The sequence below is a fragment of the Eleginops maclovinus genome, chromosome 21 (genome assembly GCF_036324505.1).
Source record: "Eleginops maclovinus isolate JMC-PN-2008 ecotype Puerto Natales chromosome 21, JC_Emac_rtc_rv5, whole genome shotgun sequence".
NCBI classification, from domain to species: Eukaryota; Metazoa; Chordata; class Actinopteri; order Perciformes; family Eleginopidae; genus Eleginops; species Eleginops maclovinus.
In genome coordinates this window covers 11,232,018-11,259,231 of record NC_086369.1, presented here as the reverse complement: position 1 = coordinate 11,259,231, position 27,214 = coordinate 11,232,018, and the positions used below count along the sequence as shown (strand labels likewise).

At 41.6% G+C, this 27,214-nt stretch overlaps 1 protein-coding gene across 1 annotated transcript in view; it reads left to right on the top strand.

Moving 5' to 3' along the window:
• The window catches only part of LOC134884130 (partitioning defective 3 homolog), a 278,180-nt gene that overhangs the window by 87,548 nt on the left and 163,418 nt on the right, over positions 1–27,214 (top strand). The window contains 2 exon segments of the mRNA XM_063912802.1: positions 15,914–16,098; positions 19,100–19,237. Coding sequence (XP_063768872.1) covers positions 15,914–16,098; positions 19,100–19,237 — 323 coding nt within the window.

Here is a 27,214-nt window from a genome sequence, read left to right as displayed (position 1 = left end):
TAGATTTGTCATATTGGTTTTATAGCATGTAAGGGACGAAGCTAAAATTGTTATTTTAGTAATTGGTCACATCATTATAAATAAGTAAGTTAAAGTTCAATATTTGTTCTGATAGCATAATAGAGCGCTTACAAAATCTCTGTCTTACCCACCCACACAAACACACAATTCTATTCTAATTCCGTACCTTGCATACCCTGCAAATTGTAGGTTTTGCATTCAAGAAATGTAACAACGAGATTGCAGCAAAACAGAAGAACTGATTGCTTCCTACACACTGTGTCTCTCACAGTGATGGGTATGTCCTTAGCAATTTCAGAGAAAATCATAGTAGTGAAGATTGTTAGGAACGAGGCTGGACCTACAGCTGATCAGGCAGTCAGGCAGGTCAGGCCAACAATGTGTTTTGTTTTGAGGTAGTTTACATAAGTGCAGTATTATCAACAAGATACAAGAGGGATTGCATTGTTTACAGGATATGTTTGTTCTTTGGAGACTCTTTCCCGCTTAAAAGTTCCTAATTCCACTCTTCTCCAAAAGTTCCTGAGAAGATGTAAACATGTGTAGTGAATAACAGCTTTAAAGATGGAAAGAGAGCTGGACAGACAGACAGACTGACTGGCAACACATTATCAGGCAGATGAACAAGACCGACAGGCCACGGTCCCTCCAGAGATGCAGATGAGCAAATTACTGGCAGCAATATTGCACATCAGACATAAAGTGTTGCAGCGGCGCCCTTGGCAGCTGTGCTCTGAGGCAGAGAATCATGGCTATTTAAAATCATCATCTTTTAGAGCCATATTGATTGTTTTTTCCCCCTCCTACAACTCCCAAAGTCCCAAACTCACCCTATCGCTTTCTTCCTGTCCTCCACCCCTCCTTTACCTCCGTCTTGGGAGCACATTTTAGATTCCCATGCTAACATGTGCCGTGCAGGTCAAACTGCTAATAATTGGATTGGAGATGAGATGTAAATTACAATAATGAATGTAATTTTCACGTAATTATACGGTCGCCTGAGCTGCCTCTGCTTCTACTCACCACTAAATTCTTTCAAGTCAGAGAAATGTTCTGAAACTTTAAATGAACAATGGCTCTTAAGGATGTTTGCAGCCTTGAAATTGAATGTACTGGTCTTTGTTGCTCAAATACTTTTATAAGGGTCCCACGCTTTGACCCAGTCTTGACTTTGTCTTACTGAAATTCAGATTGTGTTTCTTAACAGTCTCAAGTATGGACACATGCCCGTGGGTGAACAAGTTTGAATACTTATTTAGGGCTGAAATGATTTAATGTCAATGTAAGTGTCCACTAGTAAGTCTAGTCTTCCACATTTAGACTAACAGAGAGAAACAACTGAAACTGATCTCTGGCGTTTGTTTGGTAATCGATATATAGGAAGGAAGTACTGGTCGCAAAGACAGTTGCCTACCCTTGCCTTATTGTTTGGTATTTTTGAAAAATGCGGATAAATACTGCACATATTCAGACAGACTGATGAAGTGCAGAAAGACCTGCAAACAGATGGCAATCGTGGTGTGAATGTTGGATTTATTACAGCTGAAGTAGGGCTTTTGATGACATCATGTATTAAACACAACATGTATTCCCAAGGAAGAGTTCACAGAAACACAGTTTTGTGCATTAACTCTGGCATTGGTTTGTCTTCCTTGAACTTGACTTTCATAGATGACTACTTTTATTTGATTGTTCTTTCCCTGTTGGGGGTTATTTTTAGGATTTTATACGCTCAATGGCAATTGCTCAGGGTACACAATCAGAACATGGGAGAAGCTCAAGTGCTATTGACAGAGGTTAAACTACACTGACATTGATGTGGAGGGGTTTTATAACCCTTAACAGAAGATCACAGTGATTGCTACGATACTTACATGATTGACCCCCAACTGATGAACCAATCAAACTTCCCTATCTACATACAATTTGCTATTTTGAGAGTTTCTCTGTGACTGCTTTCAAATGTAAATACCCAGGGAGGTTCACCTTTTACCTAAAAAAATAAAATAAATTGTGATGAATAGTCCGTTCCTTTATTGACTGGGTCCTGCAGTCCCTGGATCGCTGCTCCCGTGGTCCTTGAAGCCTTCGGTGACAGGGTTGCTGGCGGGCCATTAGAGAGATTGCCTGTGGGGGGGAGAGTGTGGACACCTTCGAAGCGGAGGGCCTTCATCTAATCAATTTGGCTTAGTGGTGAGGAGGCTCCTTGCTGCCAGCCAAGGCCATATAAAAGTCACTACAAGAGAGGAGAGGCACAGTGACGCAATCACGACACACAACATAACTGTGCATTGTACCTGCATGTTAGTTTGCAAGACTGCCTCACAAAGCTATGAAATACACAAAGCTGCTCAATTAAGACCTTTGTTCTTGTCAGCACAATAATTAATGTCTGCAACAGTGTACATGAGTTTTCTTTCAGCAATTGTTTTTAAAGAAAGCTCTCAATCTTAGATTTAAGGCTTGAAAAGTGGACTGCCCTTTCCATCCCAGGCTTTCCCATGGGTTTGGGTGACTTCCAAAGGCAGTGATTGTCAATTATAGATAAACTACGAAGTTTAGGTTTGAAAGCACATGCAGCTAAGTCTGATAGGAGGTACTGATACTTATCATTCTCATCTGCCCTCTCTCTGGTACTGAACTACCTCTTCAATCTCTCACTTCAGCAGTGAGCAGGTGATGCAGTGTGATCTAAGGGCTGCAATATCTGAAGAACTGCAGAGTTGATAACATTGGCAGTGTGCATCTGCTGATTGGTTCTGTCTGATGGTGAACCCATCTCACATCAACTCAATCTGTCTCTTTTCTGTCTTACCCTAAAGTTCTTGGAATATTGGGAAAAGTCATCACTTTGATACAACAATTTAAGCCTCAAGGTGCAATCTAGGGGACAATGCCCAAGTTGTCCCCATCTAGGCCAATACATATTATTCATGATAAGGGATGGCAATTTTTTGCCGTTGTCAATGTTATTAACAGAGCCATAACATGCTGTTGAGACCTGTCAATAGATCTACTGAGCTCCCAACTCTCGACTCAACAACCATCCACAACCACTTCAACTGTGCATCACACCTCTCAAAGTAGCTTCAGTGTTGAGTACACACTCAGCAGTGAAGATGTTGGGAAAGCAAGCTCATATTTAGCAAAGCTGAAAGCACTTTTAAACCCACTGGCCCTCGTGAGACTCTGAACGGCTTTCCTCTACCTGAGTTAGTGGAGAGGCTATTAGTTATGTCAACTCTTAATCATACTCACGTATTGTAGAGGGAGAGAGAGGGAGTGCCCAGGGTGGGTCTTTAACCTGATGTGGAGTGGGGGTTCAGTTCAAAGTCACTGGGAATATTAGTCATAAAAACACTCATGCTATCATAATAACATCCAGGGCTTATTAGAGCTAATTATTGCAACGGCTGGTACTGTTAAACGGCGAAGACAGTGTTTTGGTAATGAGGTGTGAAGTGCTTGGAGTGGTAAAAGTCTCCACTCAGCACCGCTGGGAATGTGCTACCAGTACTATTCCTATTATTACTTCTGCCAGGATCCTAATAAAGCCATAGCTAGACAGCTGAATCATGTGGAGTTGTGTGTGTGTGTGTGTGTTTGTATAAGAGATGGTGTGTGTGTGAGTTTTCTGACTGCTTTATTACTTCCTGAGCTGGGCTGAGATCTGTTCTGCAGGTCTCTCGTGTCACACTTAAAGCAACACAGGAGCAGTGAGGTCTTGATTGGAAAACAAAGTCATTTGCACTTTCTGACATGCAGAAATAGACTCAGAGGGTGGTTGGCCGTAACCCCATGACAGGGAGCATGGGAAAAGAGCCCTTGTTGGTTTGCACTGACTCTGGTGTCATCTCAGACACTCAGCAGAGGGACATTTATCAGGAATTATGTGTCTGCCTGTCACTGTCTGAGATACGGCATTCTCTACCACTTCTGTTTTCTCAGAGAACTCTTAGCGTGCACCTTGTATATCCACTATGTACATGCTAACATATTCATAGAGTTGACATACATCCTGTTAACGATGGCACTGCATTTAGTGATAAACTCGGGGATGAGACTTTGCAGAGACAGGAAGTGTTCGCAGGAAATTTGATTGCAGAATTTACAGTCTTCTAACCTTTCTTCATCGTGTTTTTTGTCCAAGTGCAGATGCCCACAGTTTCCACACTTCTGTTGCCAAGTGACACAATTTGAACAACAGTTTAATAAAACATATCAGAACTTTAAAATGACTATTCTTCAGAATAATCAGCACCAAATAGTGCTGTTCAACATTAAAACTGTTTATATGAGCTGATTATCTATAAATGTACTGCCATGCCGAAGCAGAAATAGTTTTAAACTTGAATTTATGTCTCTCATGTTCCCTGTGTCTCTCATTAGTCGGTGAGCACCTCTGTGGTTCTTTTACATTGTGTATGACATGTCAAAAGAGGGTCAAATTGGCCAAGGGCAATGCCTTCTGGTCTCAGAACGATAAGTCCTCAAAGCGTTGGGAGTGTTTAGCATCTCTTTGTGTCCAGGTTCCTCATCCCAGTGGACCTGAAAACAGCCCCTCGACTCCTCCACCCTGTTCATTAGTCCCTTTGTAAGAGGCCCCCACCCGCTCTCGCTTCTGCACCCATCTGTTTCATTGTCTTCCACAGGGAGGTCACCTGTGAAGTTTGTCTGCTTCAAAGCACATGTGAGAGAAGCACTCAGGGGCATGTGATGCCCCATGCGGGCAGCCACATGTGGCTGAAAACACACATAGGCTCACACACACCGAAAGCAGGCTCACACACACTAATGCTGGCTCACACACACTAATGCTGGCTAACAGGGATTTGTTCATAAATGCGTACATGAGTGCAAATTCATACAGGTTTACAAAACTATGGCCTACATTACACCTTACATTAACCACAATATTAACTTAAAGAAGATAATTGAAGCAAGTGGATTTGCACTGTTATCATTTCAAATGATGTCACTGCATGGGTACGATAAATAACAGAAAATAGAGTACCGCACATGGACACATTTAGATGTGATATGATGCTTCACAAAAGCTTGCTTATGCAACAGAAAAAGACACAGAGAGGGGGGGAGATGAACATGCATTTTCTTTGCCACAGCATGTCTCTCGTCCCCCTACTCTCCTTCTTCCTGTTTTCCATCGGATCCTAAAGATACAATCACCCCTCAAAGCTCTGTGAGAATCCCAGAACACTCCCCACCACATTCCCATCTTCCCTTAAGCACGATCAGTTTCAGAGTGCTTTCTTTGGCTCACAATCACAGCGTTGATCAAGGCAAAACATTTTCGCATACTCGACTTGATTTATTGTTTTTTCTCATGGAATGGTTTCTGTCAGCCATTTGAACGTCATGGGCAAATTAATTTGACAGTGTGCAGAAACTACAGGACAGGCTTCCTTATGCTAACTACGCAAATGTTTAGAAACCACATGGTGTATTTGACCGAGGTTCTGGGTCTGGAGTGCCTGAATGAAAGCTACTCCTTATTTTATGTTTGGATTTAAATCATTAATATGTGTTGACATGCTTTTATCCGCCTGCAGGAAGCAGCAGAAACACATGAATGAAAAAAGAAAATATGACTGAAGTCACCACTGCACCGGCTAATAATCAGACCGGAGAAGTCTGTCTTTCTTTTTCTTTTGTCTTGTCATCAGAGTATTATTAAAAATGGCACTTTATTGATTTTCATAAAGAAGCTGTTCTTTCATTCTGAACACAATACAAGAACATGTACAGCTTCAGAAAAACACCCTAGAGCTGCTTTGGCTTTTGGTTTCTTATTGTAGCAGAGCAGATGTAGTTTGACAAGAGGGGTTGAATTTCCTGACCACTTCCTAAAGCCTGCTGCCCCAGATTATCTTTGTCATGTGTAATTTAGTCAAGTAGCAGAGATCAAACCCAAGCACAACCAACGGACTCAAAGTACATCCCCTAGTGAGGCTTGGGAATGGTGTCAGGGAGTACAGCTCAGTGCCAGAGCATTTGACTGCAGATCAGGGGGTCACCAGCTTAAATCTTTGTACCCCCTTTTTTTAAGGCAGGGTGATAACATGATCCACTCCTCAAATGGAGACTGCTTTCAAGGTGTTGCTGTCAGCAAGCTCACACCTTGCTGGAAAGTTATCGATTCAGAAAAAACTCTAGTTCCTTAAAACTGTTATCCCTGCTGCTATCTTGCTAGCAGTCGAAATACTGTCAAGGATGAGATAAACCACATTTTCTTTTAGAGGGCTTTGTGCGAAGAGAGGATATCCTGTCAGGAAGTAGTTTATTTAGAAAAATGAAAGAGGTAGAAAAGATACTTTGTTCATCCCAAATTGGGAAATTATTTTCTCACAGCAGCAGTGTTGTCAAGCATTACACGAGGTAAAAATATACATAACATACAAACATACTAGAAATGTGAGTTTGCCCAAGTAAATGTAATCAAAAATAACATTGATACACATAGACTTTGGGTGTGGCACTTTGTACTTGGAAAAACTTTGGTCTTCACGTTATGTTTGGAGGTTCAAGATGAATAAAAAAGCCAAGTGCTAGAAGTCATAACATTGAACATTGACAACTCTTTTCTTAGCATGTGGGTACAATTTGAGAGAGCCTTGTGCAATCTTCAATTGCTTGTTTTTTTAAATAGAAATGACAGTGCCAAAGAAGAAACTTTTTGAAAAAAAAATCATGTTTTTCAGCACATGAGAGCAGAGGGCTTCAGTACATCAAGTGCTATGGAAATTGCTGAGAAGTTACTTGGACATTTCATCATTCATACACCTGTCTTTGGGGTCAGGTTGTGCCATGACTGTGAGGAATTGGATCTTTGGACCTTGGTTAGTCCTTTCACTGCTTTCATCCACAACTGCAATACACTCTGGAAACTTATGCTTGCATTGACAGACCATCACTCCTGTCCTTTTGTTTGACATGTGAAGCAATCTCCTTTTGACAGCGTAAGATCCAGCTAATGCTCTGTGAAAAGCAGCGTCAACTGACGGTCACAGCATGATAGTTCTTTGACGTTAAAGTACTACACCTTTAAATGCTGTGCCGCCCTGTGACGTTTTGGGGGAAATTGTCTGATTATTGGTGAGACAAAGGAACATATTTTCTACCCACGATGCCACCTGTGTTATTCCTTGGAAGGGCGCTTCACGAGGAAAAGTTAGATTTTTGAAACCCCACGCTTCCGTCTCATTGTCCCCTGTCTGGAGTCTCTATGAAAACCTCATGTGCTTTCATAGTACTCCGTGACTGATCAGAGTGATGCATATCCAAAACACAGTCTGCACATCACAATGCCATCTGTTTCCTAGCATCCTGGATTCATTTTTTTCTAAGACAGTCCTAAAAAGAGTTCTTCACATATTTCAGAGCTGCATGGAGTTTCTCAGATCTTTTCTTATGTTTTTGCCTTTGCTGCTCTGCTCTGTGTTATGGAAAGTACGCCTCTCTGATGTGCTTCGACTTGTTCCGTGTAAACTACTCTGACCCCAAATATGCTGTGTGTGTGTGTGTGTGTGTGTGTGTGTGTGTGTGTGTGTGTGTGTGTGTGTGTGTGTGTGTGTGTGTGTGTGTGTGTGTGTGTGTGTGTGTGTGTGTGTGTGTGTGTGTGTGTGTGTGTGTGAGAGCAAAAAAGATGAGTGTGTGAGCTACTTTAAGATTAGCATATGGGCCCAGTTAATGCTCCAAGCAGACTGCTTTTAACCAGAGATGTCTCTGTCGATTGAGCAACACTGCCCTCACACCAGTGCCCGTATCACTCTTCAAGCAGCACTCCTTCCATCTACCACACCGAATAACTATGTTTTCCTAAATAAATCATTAAAGAGTCTGCAGAAGTTAGTGAGTCTTGAGAAAGTTTGCATTTCTGTCTCTTAAAAAAGAGCTGCTGAAGTGAGGATGTTTTTGTTCAGAAGGAGAAGTTGTTCTCGTGGCTGAAATGTTTGCGATATGGATTCTGTGTGGACGTGCTGTCTGGAAACCGCAGTGGAATGAGCTCCATGCATCAGATGCTGTCTGACCTGCCAGAAACTAAAATTCATTCACTCACTCATCAGCCTCCAGTAAGTGGTCACACATCGGCTGTCTGTGACAAATACATTTGTGACAATGCAGACATATTTACATGTGGAGGAAGCAACTCCCGTGCCATAAAGTCACAAAGACAGTTTCCCAATGTGGAAAACAATCAAGTGTAGAAGCTTGCAGAAGTGTGGGGTTGTTACTCTGATCAATTAGTTTCTGTTTCACTTGTCGAAATGTCTCATCATAACTGTAGTTGTGTTCAGATTGCATGAGTCTGACAATTTGTTAAGAGTGCAATGCTTAAACATGCTTGTATAAACTCACCACTACCTGGTACATATGTACTGTAAGCGTTTTACAGTGAAGAGACATATTATGTACACCGTTTTGTATTGTAGCTACTTATGGTAAACATGTTGGAGATTTCTGTTCAGCATTTACTCTCCAAGCGTTTTTATACATTTTCTGTTGCAGGCTGCAACAATTCTTGAGGAAATGATTGGAAACTCAGAAGCACCACTCTAAGCCATAGTAGTTAAATTGCTCTGGGTGGCTTGGTCGCTTTTTAAAGCAGAGAGAGGCAGGTTTCCTTACAGACTGACCCCCTGATGTTGAAGTAAACTCCCACACTGAAATGACATTTCCTCAGTGAGAAGAACACTTTATTTATCTCAGCAATTCTCAGGTTTTTTACTGTATAGTAAATGCTTTTTAGATAAGTAAACTGAATCTCAACAGGTATCAAGCCCGCTAGCTTTTGCTGTGATTCTAGCTTCTACCACTCCTGGCTGGCTCATGACATTTTCAAAGCGGTGTTTTTAATCATGAGCGACTTGGACACATATCAGGCTGAGTGAGATTTATGGCCCTTTTTCTCTCTGAGAGCCTGTACCTCCGGACCGGCATTAATGGAGAAACACACTAAATGGTGTTTACATGGAAGGTGCTGCTCTGGACCCGTTTCTGGGCCCACTCAGGGTTGTTTGGTTTGCTGATTAGTAACTCTCTGGGGGCCTGAGAGTGGAGGGGAGTCTTCATGAGTCTGGACTAAATTGAGATGGTTGTGTGGCGTAGTAGTGTGGCTGCTATGTGATATAAAGGTGTAATAATGCTCATGTGCATGTGTTTGTACTCTTTCGTAACAGTGCATATGCAAACACATAAAAACACTTGCTCTGTTGCTCTCTGGGGCCTCAGCATGAGCAGAGCCTCGACCTAGATGAGTCAGGTTTGATTTGGGCAGTGAACTCCACTCCTCCCCTCCTCTCTGAAATCTTCATTGTCTAGGGAAACAGTTTGAGAGGAGCACACACACACACACACACACACACACACACACACACACACACACACACACACACACACACACACACACACACACACACACACACACACACACACACACACACACACACACACACACACACACGTGTTATTGTTGTTGAAGTGTCTAGGTGTCTGCTGCTGAAGGCCTCATCTCGGAGGACCCGAGGAAGTCTGACATCCTCTCCTCTTTCTCTCCAGTAAATAGTCTGTATTGTCTTTTCGTGAGGAGAAGAGCAAAGCATCAGTCTCGGTCTCTTTATTTTTTGCTTAAAATGAAAACAGGACAGCTGACGTAGCAACCTTGTGGGGATACAGCACTCTCCTGCTGTAGTGTTTGACTCAGGAACTGTGATGGAATATCATCCCCGACACACATATAGACACACAAAGTTTGTCATTTCTGAGGGAACTGAATAGAACTTTGTGAGTGCTGGTCTATGTGCCTAATTGTTAAATAATCCAATGAAACATCCATGTAAAAATGTACAGTTCGGATAAGGAATCTTACAGTTTGGACCAGTACACAAACCCGTAGTGAGTCATTTCAGCTTCGTATGACACTTCATGCCAAACAAGGCAACGGCAGACTGAAGAGATTACAATAACTGCCGAGTCTTAAACATTTCATTTAGAAATGTGAGATTACCATGGAATGCATTTCTGGCACAGAGATGCATTAGCTCTTTCAACCATCAAAAGGGGTGCAGATTCTTTCCTTTCTGGCAAGTGTGCATCCTGTTGTTGTGTAAAGAATTGTAACCTGCAGTTTAGCGGCATGCCCTGGAAACAAATGTAGGATTGGATATTATATATCACCTCATGAGTGAATGAAGGACTCTCAGTTTGCTGATTCAAGTGAATTGAATGAATTGCGCACACACACACACACACACACACACACACACACACACACACACACACACACACACACACACACACACACACACACACACACACACACACACACACACACACACACACACACACACTTTAAAGCCAAGCAGTGTGTTGTTTTTAGAAGCACCTCTTTGCTTTAAAGTGCTTTTCCATCCATCCGTCTATTGGATTTCATCTTCCGCTCTTGGTAAAGGTCAACAGTTGAAGTTTTTAAAAGTTTGTCTGATCTCATTATCTGACGTAACATCAGATTACAGTTTGCTGAACACTTCACAGAAGCACAAAGTTGGGTTCTCAACCCTGTTTCGCCCTCGGTTGACCAGCGGCCTATTTAAATCTTCTACATTTTTCATCTCCTTCTCCACAGTCATGGTTCCCACTACTCCAGAACTGTCTTTCTCCCCCCAAAAAGGATTTTTTTGTCCCCCCGTGGATGATTCAGGTCAGGGTGTATTCAGTAGAAATCCCCTTCGCTGCACACAAGGGACATCAATATGTAGTCAGTGGTTGGAGAGGAGAGTAAAAATGGCTCAGTGCCATAATTTATTCAGACATTGAACTGGCCCAGGCTTAAAGTATTCAAAGTAGCCCAGGAAAAAAACAGCTTTTAGACATTTCATGAAGCCATGGTCGCTTGGCATTTATATTTAAATCAGTTCGATGTGAAAGTATGGACTCTGCGAATGGGCCCAAGGGCCTCAAGAGAAAATACCCAGTTCATTCACAAGACAGCCCTCACTCCTGCTGTTCATATTCTGACTGTACACGCATATTTATATTTAAATATTAGTGAAGACCCAGCTTTATTTATTCCGTAACCTCTCACCCACATCTAACTATAGAGGAAAATTCCATCCTTGGAAACATTATAACATCTGTGGTGTTCACTGCAAAATGTATGCACTAATATATTAGTGTTCCTTTTTTTCCCTGAACCCCCTTTCATGTTCTGAGTAATGGGTTAATCCATATTTAGACAAATAGGAAATCTAAGAGTTGTTGCACTGATCTTTTGATCTGAATAAAACATATTTGAAAAAAGACATGAGTCCCTTGTAGGGAGGTCATTTGGACATTATGATTAGAAGTTGAAGAGAACAAGCACAAACACACACACAGATACAAAGTCCCTCCTCAGTCTGTCCTCTCTACGACCTTATCAGTATGCTGAAGCATTAACTCCATTACCTTGGCAGCCAGTCAGAGGAAGAGACACTCTTTCTCTCCAGGTATAGTAAGGGCCCTCTCTCATTTCAGTGATTGGAAACTTCCACAGCCAATACATTAGCGCTGACCTCCTTCTCTCTGACCACTGAGTAGGAAGTTGATATTGCAGCTTTATTAGAGCCACTTGAACGAAAAGTGGGAAAATTAAGTGAGGTTGATGTTACTCTACAGCAGGTTCATGTTGTTTCTGGCCCACTGAAGATGTGTTTTTGAGAAGTTTTTTGACATGTTTTCAACATGCGCTAGAGTACTGAACTTGTTGTTCTCTAGTTAATCTTAGGCAATCAGCGAATAAGACTTGAGAAAGCAGTAAACATTGCCATGGACTTTGGTGACGTTGTACCACTCATCCCGGTGGCTTCTTCACTTTTGAACTTTTAGTGCATTGTGACTATGAGTGTGGGACTATTTTCCTTCACTTCTGTATTTAAATTGTGGTTGTGGACACTAGGTCTGTTCCTCTTCCTATAAACTGGTTCTGAACAACAAGTTTATTCCTTTTTCATGTTGGCTCATGTCAGTTATTTTAAGTGGGCATACTATTGTAATTGAAGCGAGACCTCTTACACATTTTCAACATGTATTTCTTCCCATTCATTCAAACTGTGTGGGAGGCTAATCAAAGGTTAAAATCCGTAGCTGTGCACACACTGTAGGCCCCCTTTGATTGGAGTAAGCTTACAGCATTTAGAATTTCATATTCTCCTAATATTAATTGACTTTAATATTGATTTAAGTGCCCTCAATATATAGCAAAGCTTTTATCCATGGTGATTCTGTCAAACTAATATATTTCTCCTCCAAACAAGGTGAGTATGAAAGATAAATAAAGGACAAAGCAATACGAGGTAATAGCCCCTGGAGAGTCTGACCTCTCCCGGTGGTGAATTGTGGTGTGTGTAGATCTCTTATGACCCTGCACCTTGGCCATAATCCCTCACTACAGGGCCTGGATTAGGGCCTCGCCTTATTAGCCCCCCCCCCCATGGTCTCACTCCCTCTTCAGCTTGGATCGATGGCCAGCTCGGTCTGAAGTGGCGGCGCTGGTTATTAAACGTGGGACCGACCAAACCCTTCGGACTGTTGGGATAATCCCATCACAAATTAAGTAGAGGAAAATTGTTCAGGGAGAGCCGGGAGGGGAGAGCATCTTTGTAGTGACCTTCTAAAAGAGTACACACAAACAAGCACGCACTCCTTCACAGCTCTCTTATCATATGTTAATCTGTGAGGATTTGTACCTGTTATGGATCAGCATTTTATTAAAGATAAGACCTCACTAATGGGAAAATGCTATTCTTGTCAATGTTAAAATGCCAGTGGTATCAAAACATGTCCAGACATTATTAGGTCACGTGTGTTCACAGAGCAAAGAAGGTCACACAAAGTCAATCTCTTATAAATCTCTCACAGTTTTGGAATCTGAAATGGAAAACATAAAGGCGTAATCTATCTTTCTATAACTATAACATAGACAATATATTATAGGAATATTTAATGCAGTCAGTTAGTGTGTAGCATGGTTTTAAATAGCAGAATACCATTATTAGTCCCAAACAATGGGTACAAAAATCACATTGCATAATGCAGGATCAACGTTGTCATGGTTTCAAAAGACCCACATAAACGTCCACTAAGAGCTGAGCCTTGAGGTATTCTGGGAAACACACCAAGGCTTGTAAATCCACGTTGCAGGTCTTAGTGTAACTTTCGGTTAACACACACATACACAAAAGAGCGCTCTGTTAAATAAGGTAAAAGCTTTAGTCCATAGTGAAGAAAATAAACACAGTGCAGAGATTTTATGTGAAGTTTCAGATTTGTATATTTTCCATTACTGTCATTTAATTCCTGTGCTTCCTTTAGTTGTACTGTCTATTGAACTCACTAACACTCCCTGTCATTCTGAGTGTGTGTGTGTCATCTCTAAGGCTGTCAAGTATGATAATACTAGACATTAATTACCCCCGTTGTCTGAGGTGAACGTCATTAGAGCCCTGAACTGGACATGAACCAGCTGTTACCGAGAGGGGCCAAAGTCTATTAAACGCCATTATTGAATCTTCAACCCAATTTAAGAGTAAACGCACAATGATTGGCCGTCTTGCTGCTTGCTGGGATTTCTTTACTCAATTTCAAACCTCCTTTAAGAAAACTACAGACAACAGGCATAGACAATGAAAAACATTTTGTAGCAGAGGAAAATAATACATATTGAAAGCTGCTGGGGAGTTTTGGTGCTATGACTTTGTCAGCAGAGTGGTTTGGGTAGAAGGACGATCAAACTTCTAACACAGAGTTGTTAAGCTACTGTGAAAGTGTGATTTTAAAAGCAACCTGTTACTCTAGTGTAACTTCACTTGCGGCAATGACTCCCTCATGAGAAATAAAGTTTTATGAGCTTGAGTTCCTAGAAGTTTTGAGATGTCATACATCCATTTGCTTATGCAATCTTCCTGTACGTAGCGGGAGGAGGGCGCTGTGGTGACTTTGACATACAGTGAAGTGTTTTACATTGGCCTGACTGTGGATTGCTAGTGCTGTTCAGTGGCCAACTCTATTCCAGAGACCGTTCTCCCAAGAAGAATGTATTAGTGGTTTCAAGTACTCTACTCTTGCCATGACAACCTTTTTATTTACTTCCAAAGGAAGCATTTTAAAATAATTCTCTCTCTTTGTGCAATTCTGTACTATATGGGTTAGGTTATGGAAAGAAATGGGCTCAGGTAATTTATTGATAAGGCACGGCTACGGTTAGGCACGTGCAAAAATTGGTTAAGTTGTAGGTCAAGTTTGTGGTAAGGGTTAATAGAATGGGAAAGGTTAATTATACATGACTGATGGGTCACAAACTCTGGTCTCAAGGTAAATGTCAAATGTGCTGTATATTCAACCTCCACACAATCTCAACACACCTACTTTCATCCTGCTACATAAAGGGCACTGTAACTACAAGTCCACTGATCGTTGGCCCTGAACATAAATTGGAGGTGCTGAATCGCCCGGTGTGGATGGGATTTCCAAGATACCAAGCTGCTGTTCTTCAGGCAATAACATCATGCTAAAGGGTCATTGTTTAGGTATGCAGGAACATCGTTGTACTAAAACTAGGTACACTGCTACAAGTCAATTAGTGAAAGGCATGAGAGGTCAGTTGAGATATTTCTCCCAAAAATAATTGTTTCAAAAAATATTGAAGTCTAGAGCATAAAGGCGGTGGCAAACATATGTTGATCCCACCTTTTCTGGGGATTCAGTCACATAATTATAACATCTCCATTCCCGTGTACCCTGCAGGCAGTTGTAAGAAACACTTACAGTTGCAATAAAATCTCCCTAGTCTTGTCACAGTATTAAATACGCACGCAGCGTAAGCCTTGATTATAATGCGAAGCTTCCAGCACTAAGACATGTCTTCGGTGTATCAGATGGAAGCTTAGCACCGGCATATGCTCTCTGCCATGATCTGCCGATGGATGACAGGTGGTTACCCAAGTATTTGCATAATTATGGGTGTAACGTGCAGGCTGCTCGAATGATATAAACGAATCCATATGGTCTTTTGGGAAAATCCAGATGATTCATACCACTGCTCACAGATAAACTTAAGGTGTAACAGACATCAGCAGGATTTCGCACTGAGTGTTTCAGCAGGAGTGTACGGTGTGGAGTAACTTCATTCCCTCTACTGGTTTTGGCAGCTTTGGTCAAATGTGACAACCTTATTACCAAGATTTATTTGTAGTTTGGTCAGTGTGGCAGCTGTAACATAGACCTGTTTCCGGTGCAATTTATGGTAGTGAGACCTGGATTTAATCCCGGTGTCACTCAGAAGTGCAGTATGTGAGAATGACTCTTATCTTGAGAGTCAGATCGTGACATATGGTGCTCCAATTAAGATTGAAATTGTTTTTATGGCCAGGATGAGCAAGGGGTTGGATAAATATTCATATCGTTTTCTCTCATACTCATATTTTATAATGCTGTTTGGGTCATTTTTCAGCTAAAATGATCTGTGCAGTCTATTAATGTCACTACTGCAGGACTCAAGCCAAGCCAAACTTCTCAGACTTAATGTGTAGGCCTACAATGTTTCCATTTGGGCTCAATATACCATACATGGTAACAAAAGTATTTATATCCACCACTTCCCATGGCTCAGTGGACGTACAGTTTAGTGTAGTCGCTGAGGTACTTTAAGGGTCTTATGGTTACCAGACAGTACAGTGGGCCCAGAAATGTGCCACAGTTAGAACACTGCAGCGGAATGTGATCTACTCATAAGTGAATAAAACAGCACGTGGTTGTGTTGCTGTAACGCTATTATCCTCACTGTGCCCACTATATTTTTTACATTCTCTTACTTTGTCCCCCACCTTCCCCTCCACAGGCATGCCTCTCCATGTCCGTCGCAGCAGTGATCCCTCTCTGGCTGACCTAGTTCCAGGCGAAGTCCCGGTTGGTCCAGAGGAACCGTCCAGAAAGAACCCAGCACGATGGTCCACCTCGGTTGGTTTACAAAAGCACAAGCACAAACCAAGCGCAATCGCCGGCACAGGCAGCCTGGAGCGAAAGGTAACACATAAATCTTGTTAATAAGGCACGGGCTTATTAAAGCACAATTCTATATCGCACTGTAAAGTACTATATACCAATTTAAACAAATTCTTTCCCAGCAGTTTTTTTTTCTAGTCCCACAGATATACTAGAGCTGCATCAATTATAATGTCAGGGAGATGTGCTCTGAAATCTTTCTACCTCCAGCAGTCGGTCTGTTTTTAACTTTCCTTCTTCCCTCATTTTCATTCCGTCTCTCCTTTGCACCCTAAATCAAAGTAACAACCGTTAGATATGAAATCTTCGCTGCCCTGCTTGCAGATATCCAGCGGCGGCATAGATAGTCTTTAACTGAAACTAGTTCCTTCTGATAACACCCTTCTTTGTCTTCAAAAGAGACGAGCAGAGATTGTTAAACACTTTCCCTTTGTTCGGAAATTCACCTTTCTGAGCTTTTTTAAGCCTCTGATTATAAATCTGTAAAAACCAGCGTAGCTCAGGTACAACCTCCCTGCTGCTTCCAAAAGAAAAAGGAAGCCAATTAACTTCTCAAAATGTCTGCCTCGACACGGTGCTGACAGACCTTTACATCTAGCTGGGAAATAGATATGTTTTCCATTCAAACAGGAAGGTTAAAAAAAGGGAGATGATTGAGTGCTTGGGACGTGACACGGCAAACCTTTACATTATTAGTGTGTCTGGAAGCATTGTCTGATAATCCCATTTAAAGACACTTTAGTTGTCAGAGCTTCAACAATGTAATGGCACACTCCACAGCAGAGGGCAGGGAGAGGTGAAATTTCATCTTGTCAGGATCGCTTTTTTTCCTTTCGGCCAGCCTATACTAAGCAAATATGTGCAAGTATTGTTTTTTCAGTTTGAGCTTGTTTGCTGAAAAACACAAAGGAAGAAACATGAAGAAAACACAAAGGAAGCAGAACAGGTGGAAATACATGCTCCTTCTGACTCCTTTCGGGCCTTCTGCTGCTCTGCCCTGTGGCTCATGTGTTCAGTATATGAGCGGTTGGTTTCTTTGTACCATGTGATTAGCAGTGTGTGTGTGTGTTGTAAAGTGTACATACCCAAGTTCAACATTAGAATATACACAACTGATTGCACATTGCACCACTGATAAGATGTAAAACATCATTCTTTTATAAAATGCTCCGAAAGAATAGATGTATTTTATTTTATTTCAAAGACGCTCATGTCTGGCTGATTTCTGTTGAATGGGATGCCAGAGAGGTATTTTAAAGATGGGTTTCCAAACATGAATGAAGTTTGAAAATAAAGCTGAATTTAATGCAATGTTCTCATTTCCAATTTACGTCTGGCATCGCATCTGTAGGTGATAATTCATCTAAATCGGACCAATTAAAATCATTTATTGTGGCTGGGGGCTTGTTTGCAAAGTAATGAGCTAGCACTGGGAGACGTCGTTTTTATTCAGCTTTGGACCGGGCTACTTTCTTTTCAATAAAAAAGGGAGTCTTAGTCCTCAAAATCCTCCTTGTGACTCCTTCCCATACACCCCACTGTCTTATATTCACAGTCAGCTCAAGATAAAGTCATTTTTTATGCAATCAACAACAGATGTAGAATGTATTAGTCAGCATTGACTTCGATATTTATGTCTTGGCGCTAAACATTGCTCTTCAGTGGTTAGCATAGCCAAAAGACTGTATGGATTCAAGCCATACACTATAGCTTCTACCCATAGTCTGGGGTAATTTCCTTTATACAGCCAGCATTATTTTGACCAATTCCCTGTGAGTCCAGTTAAGGCCGAGTAATATCTCCTTATTATAAGCCAACAGGAGTCCTAAGTCACCGGCTAGCACTGTAAACTCATCACATCTCCAAATGGCTTTTCAATACCTCATACTCTTGGTTCTTTGCACTTTGCACAGCAAATAAAGGGAGTAGGTAGTAGTTATGAGCCCGTTGATTTACTGCTACCTCTCTGGTATCTGGGTTTCTCCGCATTTTACGATCTGATGTGTCGTAAAAGTTTGTGGAAAGGGGTCCATTGTCGCGCCCTGCTGCATGTCGGGGACTCGAGCCATGATGGCTATCTGGGGCCGTCTCAGCAGAGCCCACGTGTCCGGCTGAGTTTTACAGTCCTGTCTGCAGTGCTTCCTCAGGCCCCGTCACGCCACATTCAATAGCACTAAAACACACATGGCTTGTTTTAGCATTCAGGGGATAAGGATCTCTCCACTGTTCTCTTTCACTCCTTTTTTTAATTATTGTTTGCTGATATTTTATCACCCGCTGAACATTACTTGTTTTAATTTGCCTTTGTTCAACTTTTCGACTGCCTGTCATACTCCCTTTAATCCTGCAACATGCCACTTCGGAATTCTTCTTTTTGAACTTTTGTCTGTGTTCTTTTGTTGTGTGATGTCTCGTTAAAGGAAATCAAAACTTCTGTTTCTGTCCTTCTCACTCCTCAACTGCTGTTTCTTAAATCATTAGACCTTTAATCATTCTTATGCTGTTAGTGTATCCTGGTGAGTCGTTCTCCCGCGTTTTTCTTAATATGAGTTTGCTTTCATATTTATTCCAATAGCCACAAGGTCATTCAAGTGCTGTGATTTCGATGGCAAGGCTAGCATGTCTGGAATGTAATCTAATGTGCTTTTGTGAGTTTTTGTGCTTGTGGCTGTTGTAATACGTCTGCTGAAGTCTGTGGGTGTTTGACATTACCTTGGCAGTAGCATGTTGGAACGTGCTTTTTTATGTAATTGAAGAGCTCAGCTTTGGCCGTCTTATTGTAATAGGCCTCTTACTAGCAGCTCAGGTTTAGCTGTGGGGAAGGGTCAGGGGTGAGGGTCGAATAGAGTAAGACTTGAATGAAATCATTGCGTTGGTGTGTGGCACAAGTCCAAGATATCCTAACTCACATCAACTACAAAACGTCTGTCATCCAGATGCTAGAGAAAGCATAGAAAAAACTGTCCAGAAAAATGGAGAAAGGATGTGATGGTAAATCTCTCCTCCTCTTCCTTTTCTATAGGGTAGAGGAGGCCACGCTTATCGGAGTCTTCCTCGTGATGCTAATGGCTGGACCACTCAGTTCCAAAGAGAAATGACTCGATCCTCCCTGAGCGCCAACCATCCGATTGTGGACCGATGGCTTGACAGGCAGGAACAGGTATTGAGATTGACTTCATACAAAAATATAGGGTCATTTCTTTAAGTTCAAACACAAGAAAACCCTAGCTAATAAGGTGAGGGTTATCCAAAAGTCAGATGTCCAGTGTCGGTAACATAAAACAAATGCCAGATCGCAGAGACAGACATCCAGAGAAGCATAATATAGCATGAGTAGCAGGAGTAGATGTAATGTCTTAGCATGGCTGGCCCCTGTTTCTCTCACTGCATCTGCAAACATATGCTGCATTGTGTCAAAATCAAACACTGCTGTCATGTTGTTGTATCATTGGCAAGCCGAGTAGTGACAGATAAAAAATGGTAGTGATTTCAACCATACTGACTCCTCACTGCCCCAGCCAACTTGAAACAAAGTAAGAGGTTTGAAACCAGACTTCATACTTTTGTTCTATGCGATACTTATTATAGAGTAACAGCGTACGCTTTTAGTCATTGCAGGGGTGTCTCCTCACTTCACACCTCCTGGCTCTGTCGGCACTTTGTGATTGTCTCACTCTCAGCTGGTCCCTGTACTCCTCGCTCTGTTGGAGTGAGAAAAAACGTTCCCTTTAAAAGTTATTAAAAGTGACAGAGGCTCTCTGCTGGGAGAGCAGAGATGACCTTGAGAGTGTCAGACACACTGAGCTCGACGTGAAGAGGCTTTCTCCAAGTTATGTCTGTCAGTCTCCGCCCGTCACTACCGCACATACTTACTCTAACCTTAGTAGGAGGTGTTTCATTGCCTCTCCTTTGTACTGGTTATGACAAAGAGCAGTGGGTGAGAAACATGACATACGGAAAAGAAGAGTAAAGCAAATGCACAAGTTATAGAGTGAATAAAAATAGAGTCCGAATGAAAAAGAGTTGACATGCTGTGGGTTTCATGCGGTTTGTCTGTCTCTCCTTCTAGTGTAACTGAAAATGAACCTCACCAAGGTTGTGAGTCATTGATTTTCTTTGAAGAAATGTTTTCATACTCTTACAGTATTTGTATGTGGCTAGACAGTCTGTTAGGAAAACGAGATCTAATGAAAGCAAGTTCTTTTATTACTGTGTTTGGGTCATGTGAAGCTACTGCAGTAGCCTAGTAGCAGTAAAAACACCCAAACTGACACCACATATATTTTGTACAGACATAAGTTAGAATCAAATCAACCCCTCAAATATAATCAAGCCTTGATACAGGCTAATGTTTATATGGCTAAATGGTTGTAGCACTTGGTCTAAAAATGTTACTTTTTAACCCCCAATTTAGTAGATACATTTTGATTTTGAAAATGAGATGTGATAGTGGTACATTTTACGTGACTTGTTGGCATTTTGAAAATATTTAGTTCAGACGTTCAGATGATAAAATCCTCAGTACGAATTTAAAATGACCTAAATCAAAATGTTCCCAAAGGTAGCAGGGGGATGTCTCAGTAGTAAACCACCTACTATTGAGGTGTGTCTATATCAGTTGTATTTAATTGCTTTGTTAGTTGCAGTCGAAATGGTTTAATCGGTCTAAAAACGACATATGGGGGAAAAAAAGGCATTTACTCAAATTAAATCAAAGATTACTGTAAGGTTTCCCGGCTAAAACCTGAATACCTCACACAGTATCACAGTATAATTTAATTGCAGGAGTCACCAACGACACCACTATGTAAACATTTAATGAATAACAGCAGGAGTGCCACAGTGTGAGCGTAGCATCCACACGGTGGCTCATTCTCTGCTACCTGAGCCGTTCTAATCTGACGGCTGTATGACTAAGAGGATTCACACAACACAAATCCGCTCATTAGAGGCGACACAGGGATAGTTTCACAGGGGCACCTTGATAGCCAGTTGTTGTTTTCGCTTTAACTCACTGTATCTCAGGCTTGATCGCTGCCTTCTCCTCCCACACATGACCCTTACATATTTCGTCTTCTTTGTCTGTTTGATGGACGGGCAGCACAGCATAATAGAATCGGAAGATAAGAATGCACAGCGTGGGTTAATTAAAAAGAATTGTGATCACTCCTAAAGCGCAGGCGGAGATAATGAGTGTACACACGCACACACAAATACAAAGCCACACACATACCCGCTAAGGTTTTAGGAAAATCACACCAATTAGTAGCTGTTTGTTTATCATGGATAATCTCTTGTACTTTAATGGTATGCTTTATGAGTGAAGATAACAGCAATAACAAAGAACAGTTACGGATCACACACTCTCCGACAGATGAAAACTACTAATGCATTCTTTACTTTATATAACAGTGTGTCATGTGTATATAAGTGTCTGCTACGCTTTCCTAAGCTTCATGCATACACCCCTTCTTGAATCACGCTGTACACCACCTTAGGTTTTTAGGCATTTCTTCTGACATCAAATGTTCTTCTTTTAACGGCTGATGTTGGTTAGCAGCTCTTTTGTGCCTGTCCACATTTGCAACACTCATAAAGTGCTTCACTTAACCATTTATATTTAAGCAGGCCTTCCCACCCCCTGCTATAAATTAAGAATGTGAAGCCAGGCAGACTAGAACGACATTGACTTCCGTGCTTAAAATACCAGAGATGTTGTTGAAGTTGGATGACGTTAACTACACAAGCCGTGATTCTGTCGTCACCTCCTGAAACCCAGATGTTATAAACCCCAGTGAGGGATTTAAATCTGGGATGCAGGACAACTGCAGAAGCAGGAGTGGTTTGGTAGAAATGTTTATCTTACCTTAGACAACTTGAATAGGTTAAGATGCAAACCGACTTATTGTGGGTGAGGGTTAGGGTCGTTTACATTAGTCCACTTGAACCTAAATTCTATTATGAAACTTTAAAAACAAGACATTTTGAAATATTTTATGATGAGTTTCTAAAAAGCAGTGTTTTGTTTTAGTTTTTTTGTTTCGCAATCCTTTTCCTATGCAGATGTTCAGCATACACACTGATCACAAGGCTGTCTCGCCCCTCCAGTTAAATGTGGAAGTATACCTGCATTGTCTTATATTTATCTAGCCAGTCAATAAATTCACTTTAGTGTCAAATATTCCATCTGAGACTTGGCACTCTAGCCTTTCAATCTCTCGCCACCCTTCCACACTTGCACACACTTAGGCTGCCAAATGTGGCGTGGACAAAAGCTTGCTCTATCAGCCAATACGCCAAGGCCTTATGAGTTATTCTTTATATAAACAACTGACATTAACGTTGGCCTATTATCCCATTGATGAATGCTAATGGTCCTTCCCGCTCGGCATATTGGGATCTGGCTGAGTGCCTCTCCACTGTAATGTCTCGCAGCCTTGATGAGGGACTAGAGTATTATGAGCTGTACCAGAGGCGGGAAAGACTCCAGCTGTCAATCACAGAGGGATTTTACCCATCAAAATGGCTCACATGTTGGTTTTGGTTGGCTTTCCACGTACTGTTTTAGAAGTCTGTTTCAAACAGTCATGCACATACAACATTAAAAGGAGACATTTAGAGACAGAGAAAAACCGTAAAGCATTACATAACAGTCAAAAACATGTCTGAGTCTGATCAGACATCTTTGATAAGACCTTCAACTGTCGGAGTGCCTCCATAGCTTTGTTGTCTAAATGAGACACCTTGTTTGGCAAGTTTTGAAGGAAAACAAAGAGGCGAGCTGCCCAGTGAAATCATCTCGCCAACATGTTAAAAGGAGAGGAGTTTGTTCAACTTCAAGCCGGATTGAGAGCAGTGTGAACACACTCCTTTCCTTTCATATTCTCGCACAAAGGATCTCTCACCAAACAAACAACATTTGCTGACAAAATGTTATTTTTCTCACATTTCTTTCGCCATCTCTCACTTTGGTTAGAAACAAACGGTTGTTTTACTCTGCATCTAGGCTTTTGCACAATTAATGGCTGCAAATAAAACACAGGAAATACATTCATAAAAAAGAAACACCTTGTAACAGTTTGGTTTTTATTGTTAATATACTTCCAAATTGTCAAGCCACAACTGTAACTTTGCTTCACTCATTGTATTATAACAACAGTGATTACAGTGGCAAGCATCTAGGACACTTTGGACAACCCTTAGGTTGGTCGGTTCTTTTTTTTTAGCGCTGCTGTGGTTATTTAACCTAGTCTGCTCTCCTGACTAGCTTGTTTATAAAGCCCACACAGTCTGCAGACCCTGAGGCGAGCTGCGGGCAATAGAGCAGTTGAGCATGGACAGAAAACTCAGTCTCCCCTTGTCTTTGTCTCTCCAAATGACCTGGAGACACATACAGTGGATTGGTAAGGTTAGAGAAGTACCCTGTTTTTTTTCCTTCTCCCCAGAGCCATGTGTTTCTTGCAGTGTGCGTGCATTTCATACATCCGGGCTGATGTTTGATAAAGAGCAGGTATGGGGTTTTGTTGTGTGCAATGTAAAAGAAACACACATTCCAGGGTAGTACAGTATCGTTGTGGTGTCCTGTGTCTGCAGAGAGGACCTTGCACTCAACCAGGACCTCTTTTGTAATTCTCCCTGAACATAGGAAGCCAGTCCTGCCAGATGTACTCGACATGTCTTTTCAAACTGCTGTCCAGTGAGCCTGCCCAGTAAAATACTCCCGTTCTGTTTTACACTATTAAGTATCATCTGTTTGTAGCACAATTCCAGTGTCTCTTTTTTTCCTGTCTGCTCGCTCATTGCTACTATGTATAAAACCAGTGATTACATCAAGTTTCTTTCAGTAAGTGGAAACATCTTACCTCTATTTAAGCGTTTCCTAAAAAAAAAACAATTAATTTATTCAATTTAATATACATTTTTTAAAAAGGATTACATGGTGGACCCGTTTTGCTCCTGTGTGAGTCCTTTGTAAATGGCAGCTCACCAGAGGGGCTCCAGTCCAGCCTGGGTCCTGAGTGGGAACAATGTAGCCCAGTGACCTCCCCACTATTAATTAGTCATCTCCGCTGAACCCCTGCCCGAACTTCCTGACCCCTGACGAACCAGAGCAGGGTTTTCTCTCTTAACACTCCTCCTAAGGGCTGCACTGCTTTTCAAGCATCATTTAGTACTGGTCACCGTCTCTATTCACCTTTAAGCGGGCTTCGGCAGTTAGCCTTCAGCATTGCACTGATGTGTAGTGCTTATTGGTTTACCCAACCTGTTGTTGGTGAGGGGATTAAAAGTTCTTAACCTTTCAGAACCATTCATATTTTTAAAAATGAAAAAGCTTTTAATGCATCCATGTATCTATACTATCACTATGGACGATATTTTGGGAATGTAATAATGCGGAATCCCATATTTTAAGTATTAAATTCTAAAAGATTTCCAGCTATTTCCTAACTTTGTTTAGAGAAGTTTTACCACAATATATTTTCAACATAAGCTGTGTGTTCACTCATGAACAGGGCCTGAAGCAGCAAAATACATTACATATTTTATGTGATTCTCAGGGCAGGTACCGCACGCACGCACACACACACACACACACACACACACACACACACACACACACACACACACACACACACACACACACACACACACACACACACACACACACACACACACACACACACACACACACACACAGTTGGTAGTGTCATTTAGTTTATTCCGCAGCAGGGAAAATGTGTTGCAAATGAGCAATTATAAAATAATGCTATTTAACATCTCATTATTAACTTAACATCTTTGTAAGAAATTAACGGCATTGATAATCACTCTGAACCTTAATGTGTGTGTGTGTGTGTGTGTGTGTGTGATTTATATTAAGTACACGACAGTTAATCATCTACCGGCTTTTCTGCCCAGAAGCTTTTCTCACTTGTTTCTTTGTGCCTTTTAGCATTCAGACAGACTCCCCTCTCACCTTCACAAACACACACACACACACACACACACACACACACACACACACACACACACACACACACACACACACACACACACACACACACACACACACACACAGACACTCCTGGACTGACAGAGAATGAGAATGATAGAAATGAGTGCTTAACAATTCAAAACAACTTTCACAACTTAATCCCAGGCACATAACACAGCAGACAAGTGTAGTTCCCAAGGACAGCATGTGAGCAGGTTGCCGGCTGGGGACTGGAAGGGAGACAAAGCCCAAAAAATGTTGATCTGCTCAGAATCGGGAATCAGCCCCTTTTTAAAGAAGAAGAACAAAACAAAGCTATCATTGTCTTTTGTTTCATAACAAAGTTTCGTGTACATTGCCCTTTTCTCTCCCCCCCCTTAGCAAGATATATTGTATTTGTTCTTGCCCTTCTTCGTGTTCTTTCTCTCTCTGCCTTTCTTACTTCCTTGACGATTGTGCAAATCACGTTTCCTCTCTTATCTTGTATGAACAGAAGGCGGCAGACATGTTTTGGAGGCTGCCAACTTTCTCTATCAGCTGAAAATGTTTAACCTGTCTTGCACTGCAGGCTGTGTTTGGACGTGTGTGTGTGACGAGAAAGTTTGGATTACAATTTAACTTTAGGTCGATAGCGCATATTTTCGATGCTCCAATAAGCTTTTTGTGTCATCTTTCACATTTTGAACATTTATATTCAAAGACGTATCCATTTTTCCTTTTCCAGAGAAAAATATCTTATATTGCTTATGAATGAATGTTTACAGTTCATATTATCTTCCTTTATCTGCAAAGTTTCTAATGTAAAGGTACTCGTTTTTTCCTTCCTTTTGGTGCTGAAGCTGTCTTTCTTTCTCTGTCCCTTCGTGTTCCTGCTGTCAGGTCATTAGTAGTCACCGAGCTGCGCTTGCTCTTCATCTCTCATTTAGATTTTTCTCTCCAAAGTTTGCACTTGTCTTTTTCACTTGCCTCTCTTTTGGCTTCCTCAGTCCGTGCCTAATTACGGCTCAGATGTCGTTCCCTCACGCACGTTCACCCCATCATTGCGAACAGCCCTTCAGCAAGGCTGTCTGTGCTTTGGTTGTAAAAACATCACCTTTTTTTTGACAAGTTTTGTTCCTATCCTTTTTTTTATTCTCACTTTAAAACTCTAAACACAAGTGGATGTGAACAGGGTTTTCTAAGGACAGGTGAAAAATCAGTTTCCGTCACTCGTCTGTCCTTCTCGTCTTTTCTCTGTCCACCCTTACATGCTCTCTACGGTAACAGGGTGGCTATCCCTCTCCGCGCTGCTGGTTGTGAACGTGTTAATTCTTAATTAGAGTTCACGCTTTCCCCTTCTCCGATTTGCTCCGTGGAGTGAGAAATCACTTTCTCAATGAGAATAATTGAACACAGGCAGGGGGGTGCCAGCTCATTACCCACAAATCACAGGGAGCAGGGGCACCTTAGCTGAAGACAATAATGACTTCAGGGAATAAAACGGGGCCGCCAGCATGGAGCCGAACCAGCGTGGCCCGCAGAGAACAAAGCGGGCGAGGTAGATGCACATTTTGAACACTGTTTTTTCCAAATGGTTTTTGTGCTTATCTTCGTACATTTATAGTCAAATCTAATTAGTTTCTTCAGAGGGGACATGTCTTAGCTTTGGAGGGAAGCGCTTTATATTTCGTAGGGGGAGCTTGGCAAATATTCAGGCAAGGTGAAGTTGGTAAATGGTCCTTCAAAAAGAGAAAAGAAAAACAAAGATATAGAGACCAATGAAAGTATAGTGTGATCGAGCCACGGATACAAAGTTCTTTTTATGCCCGGCACTAAGGCTCCAGATGGACTTTGATGATTGACAGCGCCAGATTTCCCACAGTGCAAAGTCATTCACTCCTATTTATTTGATTTCTTCCTACTTTTTCACCCTCTCTTTTTTTAATATGCCACACAATTCCACTCCCTGCCGAGTGCCCAATGAGGCTACTCTGACACAATAAGGTCCATTGTCACAATAGGCTTTTCTCACTTTTTTTATAGGTCCCATCAGGGGCCAATGCTTTTAAGTTGCTGAAGGAATGTAATAAGGCCCCAGCCTACAGTAAACATCCACATCTCGGTGCCACAGAGAAACATGAGAACGGGCTGCTTCACCATCCC